The 13,886-nt window shown below is 34.5% G+C and overlaps 1 protein-coding gene across 1 annotated transcript in view; it reads left to right on the top strand.

Moving 5' to 3' along the window:
* FCHO2 (FCH and mu domain containing endocytic adaptor 2) overlaps positions 1–13,886 on the top strand; it is a 124,237-nt gene that overhangs the window by 33,637 nt on the left and 76,714 nt on the right. Inside the window, 3 exon segments of the mRNA XM_058729913.1 lie at positions 806–880; positions 4,443–4,584; positions 4,676–4,828. Coding sequence (XP_058585896.1) covers positions 806–880; positions 4,443–4,584; positions 4,676–4,828 — 370 coding nt within the window.

Genomic DNA, 13,886 nt, shown 5'->3' with positions numbered 1-13,886 from the left:
GAGGGGCAGAGAGAGGGGGAGACACAAAATCTGAAGCAGGCCACAGGATCCAGCTGTCAGCACAGAGCCTGACATGGGGCTTGAACTCATGAACTGGAGATCATGACCTGAGCCGAAGTCAGACGCTTAACTGTCTGAGCCACCCAGGTGCCCCATAAAACACAGTTTTTTAGCGTGAAATACTTATTTATTAGTGTTTTAGATCTAATCACAAAATAGATTAAGCCTTGATAACTTATGTTTGGCTTGTCCAAATGACAATCATCAATCTTTTGTTCTATTAAATGTGCATAATAGTGAAATCACAGTATTAAAGAATAATAAATCTATATTAACTATACTAGAGAAGTATTAAGTGCAAATGACTTTCACACTGAATTAGTTTACAGAGAAATAAAGAGAGACAGTCAAGAAGCAGTGCTGTTGTACTTGTCGTTCAAATAACCACTGATACGTTAAAATAAAAAGAGTAATGATTTCATTTAATTTTTGGGATACAAATTTTTTTAGTTCTATACCAGACCAGTTCTTTAAATATATGTGCTCAAAGGGCATTTAAGGATAGGCCTGAAATTTATGACCACGTATTTGTTTATTTTTAAGTAAGCTCTGTGCCCAACATGGGGCTTGAACTCACAACCCCAAGATCAGGAATAGAATATTCTGCCGACTGAGCCACCCAGGTGCTCCAGTACCTACTTATTTTTAATATATATTTGAGTTTTTTGTTTATACAGTTTTAATTGTATTTTGATAATTTTTCTGTGTTTGAGAGCTCTTATCATACGGAAATTTGATTTAACAGAGCTACAATAGAAGAAGCATACTCCAGGTCAATGACAAAACTAGCAAAATCCGCAAGCAACTATTCACAGCTTGGGTGAGTTAATGTCTTTGAAAAACGTTTTCAATGTTGATTTAGGCACAGTTCTTGAGAATGTTAGGTTCTTATTGAAGATTAATTGTTGGTAAATATAATAATATATAATGTACTGAAAAATGTTTTTATATATGAATATATTCTTGACTTAATAGAAAATAGAATTGAACTAATCAGTTAATGCAGTCTAAGTAAATGAAACCCATTTTCCCCTTTATTTAACTACCTAGTCATTTGGTAGTATAATTTTGAGATCATAAATGTTATCTATTGTGCATGGTTATTCTAGTTTTCTGTAAGTTCACTTAAATTATGTTGAATAGCGATCTTTACAAAGTTACTTAAACTTGACTGAAATGATTAAAATTTATTTAAAAGGTCTCATGATTTTATAGACTATTAAATATTTCTCTTAAAAATTTGTGGTGAGAAAATATGTTCTTTGAAAAATGAATATTAAGAATACATTTTAGGGGTGCATAGGTGGCTCAATCAGTTAAGTCCCAACTATGGCTCAGGTCATGATCTCACATTTCGTGAGTTCAAGCCCTGTGTCAGGCTCTTTGCTGACAGCTCGCAGCCTGGGTCCTGCTTCAAATTCTGTGTCTCTCTCTCTTTCTGCCCTTCCCCTGCTTGTGCTCTCTCTCTCTCTCAAAAATAAATAAAAAAAAAATAATAATAAAAGAATTCATTTTAAATAAGATACGCTACATGGCTTTAGTAGTTCTGGGAGGAGATATTGTATAATTTATACCACAAAAACCCTGGGAGGAATATTTAATCTTTTTTAATTATCTAAGAATTAGGGGCGCCTGGGTGGCGCCGTCGGTTAAGCGTCCGACTTCAGCCAGGTCACGATCTCGTGGTCCGTGAGTTCGAGCCCCGCGTCGGGCTCTGGGCTGATGGCTCGGAGCCTGGAGCCTGTTTCTGATTCTGTGTCTCCCTCTCTCTCTGCCCCTCCCCCGTTCATGCTCTGTCTCTCTCTGTCCCAAAAATAAATAAAAAACGTTGAAAAAAAAATTATCTAAGAATTGGGGAAAGGTATACTTTAAGATAATTTAACAAGTAATTCACCTGTGAATCCCCTGAAATTTTAATAGGTATTAGTTCATATTTTTGATGAAGAGGGTTTTTTTTTTCATTATATGAAATTTATTGTCAAATTGGTTTCCATACAACACCCAGTGCTTGATGAAGAGGGTTTATACCATCTATTAGATTCACAAACGGTTCCCTGAACCAAAAAACTGGTTAAGAATGAAAATATTCTTTTGTGTGGTTGAATGAGTTTAAATGAAAATCTTGCTAAATTGTGGCCTAGGTAGAGAGTTGTACTCTCAGTTCATCCTCATCATGGTGACACTGTCCATTATATTAAGTGTTGATAGTTGCAGCTAAGAGGACCTTCTGTAGCCCTGCACTATGGCTAGGAAGGCTGGGGAGCTGCTACCTTTTTCACCCAGAGGAGAGTGGGGACTGTTAGTTGATGACCATCTAGTGTTGTTTTTCCTCCAGTTGTCTTCCAATTCTTTCTCCCACCCCCCAACTCCCTTGATACATCACTTTTCTGGCAGCCTCCTTTTTCTAAAGCCTTTATGTTGACATGCTTCTTCTAAAACATTATTTATTTATTTACCATTGTAGAAGGGCTAGAAAGTAACTGGAATAGCAGAAGCTGGCTTTAAACAGTTGGTTGTGGTTTTATTATAGGAAATTCTACCCTATTTTTAGTTGTCAGGTGAGAGATACAAAAAACATGAATTAACTTCAACTGTGTTTCTGGATAAGATATTGACAACATTTCTGTCTTTGGAATGTGTACTTCTCATAAATAATAGATGATATTTTATGTGTTAGTGTCATTACTTAAGATCATAAATATTTTAAATATTAATATTTTACTGATGGATATTTAAGCAATTGAATTTTCTCTTTATTTTTTTTGCATTTAAAAATACTTTGGACTTGTCAGTTTTCTTTCTTACTGCTTACTATATATTAATATATATTACTTGACCAGAAAAAAAGGTTTGTATATCAAACTTTTAAAATGTAAAGAAATTTGACATTCCTTAAGGAAACCTGTATTTAAAGAAATCTTATGTTGAACCCCTTTACAGTGTAAAGAATCCTTTGGTAAAGGTACACTCCCATCTTTCTGCTTTGTCCAGTCCGGACTACCATGTATCAGGTTTACATGAAGTGATATATATGTATTTTGGTGCTGTAGTGAGTGGATAATTTTCAGTTGTCTATTTTTATTCTCAAACTCCTCCTTTTAACTCCTTGCCAGCTGATTAGATTTTAAAGTTTAAGTTGAAATCTAATCGGAGCAGCCTTATTCTAAGCATGTTAATTTTCCTGTTTGAACTTCTTTATTATTGCTTAAAATGATCATTATGTGTTAGCATTCCTACTGGGTAGGAAATGTAATAATTTGAAATGTAATAATTGGTAGGAAATACACATAATAGGATAAGTAATTTATTTCTTTACCCTCTTGCTGTGTGCTGCTATTTGTTTTCTAGAAGTTTTGTCATAGAGTAAAACAGGTGCTGTTGAAAATATCTTAGGAAGTACTTGAAGAAAACATAGGGTAAAATTATCTGTAGATCATTCCTTATTGACTAAATTGGTTTAAGCTAACCATTGACATCCTAAATACTGTACTATCCAAGATGCAATAATGTAGTAACTTTTGGACATACTTGAATGTACTGAAAATACTAAATTCTCAGTATTGAGAAAAAGTGGTAGGAAAGTATGTCTTGCATCACGTATCCTGTACTAGAAAGGGACTGTGTTAGTGTTTTTTAAAGTATGCAGATAAAATTATCTGAAATAAGATTTCAGGTTAACAGTTCTAAAATATTTTCAAATGATTATTAAGGGTGACTAATCTTAAAAAATCCTGTGAATTTGACTTTTGCGTGTTTGAAATCAAAGGAACTTTTATTAAAATTTTTTTATTAATGTGTATTTGTGTGTGTGAGAGAGAAACAGCACGAATGGGGAAGGGGCAGAGAGAGAGGGAGACACAGAATCCGAAGCAGGCTTCAGGCTCTGAGCTGTCAGCACAGAGCCTGACATGGGGCCCGAATCCATAATAGGTGAGATCATGACCTGAGCTGAAGTCGGATGCTTAACCAACTGAGCCACCTAGGTGTCCCAGAGGAACTTTTATTTTTGATGAGACATTTTAGATGAACACTAAGTAGTCAAAAATTAAAATTTGGAAACAAGTTAATTTTATAATAGACAAGTCTAACCAAATCAACTCAGAAATAGTATGATATGGTTAACAGAGAGCCATGGCCAGACTTCTGATAAATATTTAACTGATTTCTGTGTACCCGACTGAGGTCCAAAAATATTTTAATTAACCACGGATTAAAAAATCAGCATCAGTCTGCCAATCATTTCATTTATGATTTATTTTAATTTCCTATTTTGCGTAATTAAAATTGCTGAACATAATATTATTGTTTCTGTTGGTTCTGTTTTGGAGCCTTAAACTTTTTTTTTCTTTTATTAAATAATTCCTGTACTTTCTTTCCCTTAGAACATTTGCACCAGTGTGGGATGTGTTCAAAACATCTACAGAGAAATTAGCAAACTGTCACTTGGATCTTGTTAGAAAATTACAAGAATTAATAAAGGAAGTTCAGAAGTATGGAGAAGAACAAGTAAAATCTCATAAAAAGGTATCACTTTTTTCCTGCTAAAGGATTGATGGATCAGATATTGAGTGCTTTACAGTTTGATCATTTTGATGAATCATTTCATACCATACAGACTAAAGAAGAGGTTGCAGGAACTCTGGAAGCTGTTCAAGCCATTCAGAGCATAACTCAGGCCCTTCAGAAATCCAAGGAAAATTACAATGCCAAGTGTGTAGAACAAGAACGTTTGAAAAAGGAAGGAGCTACACAAAGAGAAATAGAAAAGGTAATTGTAATAAAAAAATATCTCTGTGGTTTCAAAGCACTTTCAAACATAAGACTGCATTTGATCTTCAGACACTTAAGAATGACCTCATATTAAAGATGAAGACACTGTGACACTGAGTGTTAGTGATTTACCTAAGTGAAATAGAACTGGGTTTGCAGAATATGTTGTGTATAGTAAATAGATTAGCAAATACTTAAAAAGGAATGATATCTATGTCATTGACATTTGTAAGATATTTTTATAAGATAATTGATAAGATACTGCTTGATGTCAGGTTTAACAGTGAGGTAAAATTTTTTTTGAGGCAAGAGTGGTATATTTAGAAAGGCATAGATACTTGAAGATAAGCTTTAAAATATGTGTTGTGGGTGATTTATTGCTGACTTTGAAGACATTTATGAGGTAGTGCGGTAAACCACAACCCTTTCCCCCACTCGCATTTTAATTGAAAGTAGATTTTTCCCCCTTTCAAAACAGTTTAACCATTCACTTGTTTGATGTGTTGTATCTCATTTAGGAATGAGCCATAGGGAGTGATAATTTTGAAAGCTTTTTAAAGTATTTGAAATATCCAGTAAAAAAAGAAAACCAAATTGTAACTATATTATAGCAATTATAATAATTATAAAAGTGTACATACATGGGCAGAAACTAGAAGAGAATATGGAAAAATCAAAATAGTTGATGGAATTTGGCATAACTGATTTCCTTTAATGTATGTATAATAAATAAACATTGGGAGGGCGATAAGAATAAGAGTAAGTTACTAGTTTAAAAGACCATTCCAGACAACAGCAATTACGAATAAAACACAAGAAGGGAAAACAAAATAACAGGGTCCAAAAAAGAAGAAGAATATCTCTATGAACCAGAAATGGGTCAGATACCCAAAATGGCCTGTAGAGATTGATTTTGCAGGTTTGTTGCGCTTCAAGCTCTTGTGTGCTAAAGGGGACTGTGTGTTCCCCATTTGCAGTAAAGCACAAGGAGCCCACTCACTGGGTGAAGCTATATAGGTAGGAAAAAAGAAGACTCTTGGGCTGCTGGCTAGGGCTAAAGCTTTATTGGAAGATGGGAACTTATGGACACAATTTTGATTGCGAATCAAGCTAAGGAACCATTTAATGACTATTTAGCCATATCCCCAATATTCTTCCAAGGAAGTAAGACTTGATAAGACTAAATTGGGCCCTTGGAGGGCTGGCATGAGGTAATCTGAAAACTGCTGGTGGGGATGGGTGGGCACAAAGGTTAGAACATAACACAATTCTAGGTGGTAACATATGCATTGTATTCTCTGGAACTGTCACACAGCACTTGTGGAGGGAGGGAGAAAAAGAGAAGAGGAAATGAACGAATAACCAAAATTCTAAAGCCCGTCTAAGAAATGTGACCCTAAGACAGCAATAAATTTAACAATTAGAAAAAAGAATTCTCTGCAGATATAATTTAAATTTATAAAACAAAAGAACAAAAACGTTATGTGGTTGAGGATGCTCAGTGAGAAAAGTGAATATAAAATATTAAATAAGATTAAGAAATATAGAGTCATAATGGAATAAGATTTACTAGATAGGAAAACAGCTAATTACAAAACTTGAAAATGAATATGGTTATTGAAAAAAAGTACTAGAGAAGACAGATTTTAAACTTGATATAGTCAGAGACTGAATTTGGAAGATGGTACTGAGGGAACTGACCATAATACAGAGAAGTAAAGGTTACCAACATTCATCTAATGTGAATTCCAGAAGAAAAATGGAAAGAATGGTGGTCTAGTAATATTTGAAGAGTTAATAGCTCAGAGTTTTTCAGACCTGAAGAAATTCAGCAGTCCCAGATTAATATAATACTGCATGTTAATTGGAATTAAAAACTTACAAAAAATAAATGTGCCTGTATAAATATAAAGAAAAAAAAAAGAGTCCCCAGATTGAAAGTACATTCTTGGTATTAAGCAAGTTACATAAAGGTCTGTGCAGACCTAGGCACTAGAAAAAAAGCTACCAGGTATTTCTTGTTTTCTCACATCTTTGAAGTCAGAATACATCTTCAATTGATGATATCATATAATTGCTGTTGGTGAGGTGGCTTTTGTGTGTAGTTTTATTGCCTATGTGAACTTGGTTATAGTACCTGGTGACATGATTGGACAACTGCAATATTTTGATGTACAACTTAAGTACAATTTAAGATGATGAATATCTTAAGACCATTTGAGGAAGGAATTGTTCTGGTATTGACTGAAAATCATTTGTTGAGACCTGGTAAGATTAAGAAAATGTGAGCACCAGTGTTTAGAAAAAACTGGGAGATAATAATGGAGCATTTTTAAGAAGTGCTATATCAATAATGTCTTGATGATATTGAGGATAATGTTGTATGGGGAAAAAACAGACCTCAGCAATCTCCCAAGTGGAAAGCAAGTGAGAAGGGTCAAAATCTGAATATGAGGAAGATTTAGGAGTATGTCGAGAGAATTAATTCATTTTGCCTTCCTTTTTATTCTGTATCACATAGGAGTGGTAATAGAATAAAAATGTACCCCTAAGTAAGTCTAAAAGAGCTCTTTTAAAAGCATAAAATTAGGGGTGCCTGGTTGGCTCAGTCAGTTGAGCGTCCAGCTCTTGATTTTGGCTCAGGTCATGATATCACATTTGTGGGATTGAGCACCCCATCAGGCTCTGTGCTGCATGTGGAGCCTGCTTGGGATTCTTTCTCTCTCTCCGTCTGTTTCTCCCCTACTTGCTCGGGTGCACTCTGTCTGGAAACATAAAATTAGAATTTTAAGTGATAAGAAAGCATTATTTTATGCTTTAGTTGATAGCATTTTTCTATTTTAATGGTACACAAGAGGATGATGTATTTTATAAGTTAATGGCTATTAGAGTTAGTAGTAATTGACTGTGTACATTAAACATAACTTCTAAAAGGACTGAAGTATATTTTAAATCTTTTAAAAATGACAAAAAGAAAAGATATTAAAATTTATTGATAAGGAAAGGAAGGAGGATATGGGGAAAAAAAGAATGGTAGGCAGAAAGATCAACGTAAGTTGGAAGAAGGTCAAATATATCTAAACCATAATATGTATAAATGAATTAGACTTCTAATAATAGTTTGATTTTCAAATTGAAAAAAATTATTATTATGTAAAACACTGTTAGTGTTTAGCAACAGTAGACTTTTTTATATAATGGGACTATTCAGTTCAAGTAAATTATATAGGGTAAAATAGTAGATCTGGGATTTAAAATATTCTAGCAAAAAAAAAATGTTGGAGGGGGAAGAATGGATGGAATCTTGAAGTTATGTGATAGGTTAATGGAGTACATTACACTTCTTTTGTGTGCTCTAAAATGTTTATCATAAAAGCCAAAAAGAAAAAAAAAGTGAGCTAGAATGACATGAATTAACATTGACTTGGGTGAATCTAAAAAGTATAATATTGAGCAAGAAAAGCAAAGTTCCAGAAGAATATGTATATTTTGATGCCTTTTACATAGTCTTTAATTTTCTGCAAAAAAAAAACCCCAAAAACCAAAACAAAAAACAAAAAAAACAAACCTGAAACAAAAAAGAAGCAAGCCTTGAAGTATAATTAACTATATTAGGGACATACATAGGGACGGTAAACACTGTGCCACATATTGAGAGTTACCTTTGCAGAGCAAGTGGGGAATGGGCTTGGTAAGGGCAGGGGGCTCCCTTTGTCTATGTAATAATTAATTTTTTTTCCAAAAAATAAAAAAGATAGGAACAAAGACAGTATAAAGCCAATTATATTTCATTTCATTTTGTTTTTTTTAAGTTTGTTTATTTTGAGTGAGGGAGTGAGGAGGGGTGGAGCAGAGAGAGAGAGAGAGGGAGGGAGGGAGGGAGGGAGGGAGAATCCTAAGCAGGTTCTGCACTGTTAGCATAGAGCTGGACATGGGGCTTGATCTCAGGACTATAAGATCATGACCTGAGCCGAAATCCAGAGGCAGATGCTTAACCACTAAGCTACCCAGGTACCCCAAGCCAACTGTAGTTCAAACTAAAAGAATTATTTTTTATTTATTTTTATTTTTTTTATGTTTATTTAGATTTTGAGAGAGACAGAGCATGAGTGGTGGAGGGGTAGAGAGTGGGGAGACAGAATCAGAAGCAGGCTTCAGGCTCTGAGCTGTCAGCACAGAGCCAACGCAGGGCTCGAACTCACAGCCCATGAGATCATGACCTGAGCCAAAGTTGGACGCTCAACCAACTGAGCCACCCAGGTGCCCCTAAGATAATTAATTTTTTAAAATGTGAGCTATAGGAATATTTCCTTACAGTACGTACTATAACATACAGGTCAATAAATTGGTATGGATTCCATATCATTAATGCAAAAGTGTACTATCTCAGTTAGTTGAAATTTTCCAGAGGGTTAAGGTACTCCTAGGCTAAATACTGCTCTTTCCTTTTTTTTTTTTTTTTTTTTTATGAAACCCAGTGGGTTTAACATAGTACCTAGTGTATACTGACCACTTGAAAAATATATGGTAACTAGAGATTATGCTTAAAGAAATGATTGTCTGAATCTTTTGATATAAACCAAAAAAGGCTTCATATAAGGTAATGATTTAGATTAAATTAAAAGATTTCTTTTTGATTAACATATGTTAGCATACAGTTGTGTCCAAGGGTTGTGAGTTGGTGGTCTGTGCTTCACTTGTCTTGTGGCATGGACCCACAGAGAAGGGGTGCCTTTTTCTCATTGTTTTGCTCAGAGGTGGTATCTTTGCTTGTGGTACTAAATGTGTTAGTGGGTGTCTGATTTATATATGTTCAAATCCAAGTTTAAGTAAATCATTAATTTTGACCTGTAATAAGAAGCTTTTTATTAACATGAATATAGATTTTTAAAAACCTAAATCTTTGAACCATTTTCCTTTAATAAATTTGAAAACAAATACTTATGGCTATTATGACATAGTATGCTTCTGATTTTCACTTAAAAGCTCTTAATTTTTTATAAAACACTATTTAGAAGGCACTCATTTGTGGACTATGACTAAATATGACTTAATTCATATGTGTATATTTGCGTCTTAGGATATTACTATAAAAATTATAGGCACTTAAATATTTCTTGTAGTATATCAGTAAATTTATTTCTAATGCTAAGGAAATCAATACAATGTAGGATTTGTTTTATTATCAGTAGGTAATGTGTTAAAGCCAATCTTTTATTTGTGAGAAGAAATGTAGCTGTTTTTTTTAAAGCATAATTTCCTCATTTAAGAATAAATGTTCCAACTTCCCTTTTTAATAATGACTTTATGAAACTTGTCAAGTTCATTACTACTAGGATACTCAGTTTTTATAATTCTACCCTAGAATTTACAGCATTTCTAAGTATGTATATATATATATATATATATATATATATATATATATATATATACATATACATACTATTTAGAAAGTTGTTTTGACTTAACTACATACTGCTATATAGTTGTTTCCTATGAGTACTCTTTCTTGCTTTAAAAAAAAAAAGTAGGGGCGCCTGGGTGGCGCAGTCGGTTAAGCGTCCGACTTCAGCCAGGTCACGATCTCGCGGTCCGTGAGTTCGAGCCCCGCGTCAGGCTCTGGGCTGATGGCTCGGAGCCTGGAGCCTGTTTCCGATTCTGTGTCTCCCTCTCTCTCTGCCCCTCCCCCGTTCATGCTCTGTCTCTCTCTGTCCCAAAAATAAATTTAAAAATGTTGAAAAAAAAAATTTAAAAAAAAAAAAAAAAAGTAAAGGGGATCCTGGGTGGCTCAGTTGTTAGGTGTTGACTTCCGGTTCAGGTCATGATCTCACAGCTTCTGGGTTCAAGCCCCGCTTTGGGCTCTTTGCTGACAGCTCAGAGCCTGGAGCCTGCTTCAGATTCTGTGTGTGTGTGTGTCTCTGTCTCTGCCCTTGCTCCATTCATGCTCTGCCTCTCTGTCTGTCTCTCAAAAATGAATAAACATTTAAAAAAAATTAAAAACAATAAGGTGTTCCTAGTACAATTACATTCTAAAATTGCTTCTACATATTTTTATATAATACCCTTATTTTTCTTTAAATTTGTTTTTGTCATTACTTAAAATACTTTATGAGTCAACAGTTTCTTTTTTCATTTTATTCCTTTATGATTAAGTACTGCTTTTGTTAGTTTTCCAGGATACTTCTTTAAGTTGGTATATAATTTCCTTAAGATTGTGGTATATTATTTTTACCTTTGAAGAGTGAGGGCTGATGTAAAAAAAAGTTAGAACTTTAAAGGCTATCTTCTCTCTTCCTTCATGCCTCCAAATAAGAGAAGTGAGGGGCGCCTGGGTGGCGCAGTCGGTTAAGCGTCCGACTTCAGCCAGGTCACGATCTCGCGGTCCGTGAGTTCGAGCCCCGCGTCAGGCTCTGGGCTGATGGCTCGGAGCCTGGAGCCTGTTTCCGATTCTGTGTCTCCCTCTCTCTCTGCCCCTCCCCCGTTCATGCTCTGTCTCTCTCTGTCCCAAAAATAAATAAAAAATGTTGAAAAAAAAAAAAAAATTCAAATAAGAGAAGTGAAATTTTACACAGCTTCCTGGTATCAGAAAGTAGGCTCCAAAAGACTTATCTGTTTACATCCTGAATTAGATCCTGCTCTGAACTTTTGAGATGAAGATAATAATATTATGGTTGGAAATAATGGACAAAGAAGTTAGTATGCTGAGTTGAATAGCTAGACCAAGATTTACAGTGAGAATATTCTGGGAGGAAAAAAGAAAGTTAAGTATGATGGTTTAAACTTTTAAAATTAATTATTTCTAACTCTGTCGACTCAGTAAAAATTTGAGTACCAAAACTAGTTTGAATTCTAGAGACTGAGTTTAGGAAGAGGAAATGATGCTTCAGGAACTTCTTTCCATCTCTTAAAGTCCTATAAGTGTAATGAATAATGTAAAATAATTGCTTTGTTTACATTGTAGAAATATGATAGATCTTCTATAAGCAGGAATTGACCCCCATGCAGTGATCTTTTATTTCTGTTAGATTATAAATTTCTTGTGTGTGAGACACTATCATTATATTTTTGCAACACAGCATATATGTTTACTTGGAAAAATAATCATTATAGCAAAATATTATTTGAATTTTTCCTGTTCTTAATACAATAAAGTTTATTTTATTTTAAATACAGGCTAAAGATTAGGTTCTTGGCTTTTTAAGTGGCTTATTCAAATACATGTATATATTTTTAATGTTCATTTATTTTTGGGAGAGAGACAGCGTGCATGCTGGGGAGGGGCAGAGAGAGAGGGAGACAGAGGATCCAAAGTGAGCTCTGCACTGGCAGCAGGGAGCCCAATGCTGGCCTTGAACTCAGGAACTTTGAGTTTATGACCTGAGCCAAAGTCAGACACTTAACCCATTGAGCCACACAGGCGCCCCTCAAATTTTTCTGATTGTTGCATTATAAAGTGATAATTTGCGTGCAGTAGGTAGGTGATGTTTTAGGTAAATGTTTTAGTTCCTACCATGTGCCTGTCATTATGCTAGATGTTATGAAGTTTATTAAAGGCTAAAATACATATTCCCTCCTTCTGTATTCAAGAAACTTCCTTCTTTTGGGGGAGCCAAAACATATTGAATAGTGCAGAGCTAGAGGTTAGAGGTTTTAATGGTAAGTTTAGAAAGGGCAGAGTGACCTATTTTGTACAGAACCTGTAAAAAAGAAAACAGGAAGATCTCATGAAATAAATTACTTTTTAAAAGTATAGACACAATCATTGTAGTCATATTTGGGGAAATTTTCCATTTATATGATTTTTTTTTTCAAATTGCAAATATCTCTAGGAGTGATCACAACTCAGGTCTTTCTGTGTAGCTAGCACATAAATTGTTAGGCAGTAACTGAATAGGCAACAGAAAATAGGAATAGGTGTTAGGATAAGGAACAAGCAAAGAAGAAGGGGCTGCCAATGAGACTACATTATTTTGCTAAACTCTGTCATTGAAAATCACTCCACGGACTGTAAGTTGCTCATCATTCTTGCACAGACTGAAACTTTATGTAGCTGGAAGAAGAGACAGAAGTCTGTTGGTATTAAAAAGATCCAAAGGAAACTCGGAAAATCACACCATTAAAATGTTTTCTTAAATCTGGGCTTCCTGTAAACATATATAGTAAATTTTAAATATCTATGTCATTTAATTGTTACGTGTTTGAGCAAGGCCAGGATGTTACAGCAACTATACTGACCATAGTATAATTAATGTCAAATGGCCTGAGACAATGGGAAAAGGGCAAAACAAAACAAAACAAACAAACAAAAAAAAAAAACAAAAAAAACCCACAACACTCCTCATAAAGCAAACTAGAAAATCATTATAGGCTTTAACTACTTATTCTAGGGGTGGAGAACTAAGTACAACTATTAGATACAATAACCATAAAGTTTACAATGATATATCTTCCTACTGGTATTACTTTTAGAAATCATAATAATAGCAAATACTATTTATTTTGTAGATTTAACTATATGCCAGACCCTGTCCCACTCATTTTACATAAGTTACATTTCATCACTGCCAAAGCTTTAAAAACTAGGTGGTATTCTTCCCATTTTAGGAATGAGAGAACTATATAAAGCTCCAAGACAGAGTCTTCTGGCTCCAAAACCAGTTTTCTGTATGCTACAAGATAAAGTGGCATCCTATATTATTTATTTAAGAATGCAGGAAAGCATGGAGCATCTGTCTTTAATATAATGTATGATGTCATAATTTAAGGAGCATACATTGGGCCCTTTTTAGAGAGTAGGACTGTCTACATCTCTTGGCAGTCCCAAACCTCCAAGTAAACCCACCTTTCTGTTTCTAATCCTTATTCTTGAACATAGTAGGAGATAATTTCATGTTGATTCAGATTAGCTTCACACAAATTCCATGTTTTCCAGCTTTGCTTAGCCCTCAGTGGCTCTTAGTAATACTTGTACTCATCTAGTTATTACCTGTTGTATCTTCCACAACCCTGGTTTGAATTTTTTTGTTTGTTTGTTTTCTTGAAGCTCTCAGCCGTAT

Source organism: Neofelis nebulosa, chromosome 1, assembly GCF_028018385.1.
Source record: "Neofelis nebulosa isolate mNeoNeb1 chromosome 1, mNeoNeb1.pri, whole genome shotgun sequence".
NCBI classification, from domain to species: Eukaryota; Metazoa; Chordata; class Mammalia; order Carnivora; family Felidae; genus Neofelis; species Neofelis nebulosa.
Note: the sequence above shows the minus strand (reverse complement) of the source record. Positions and strands in the feature narration are given on the sequence as shown.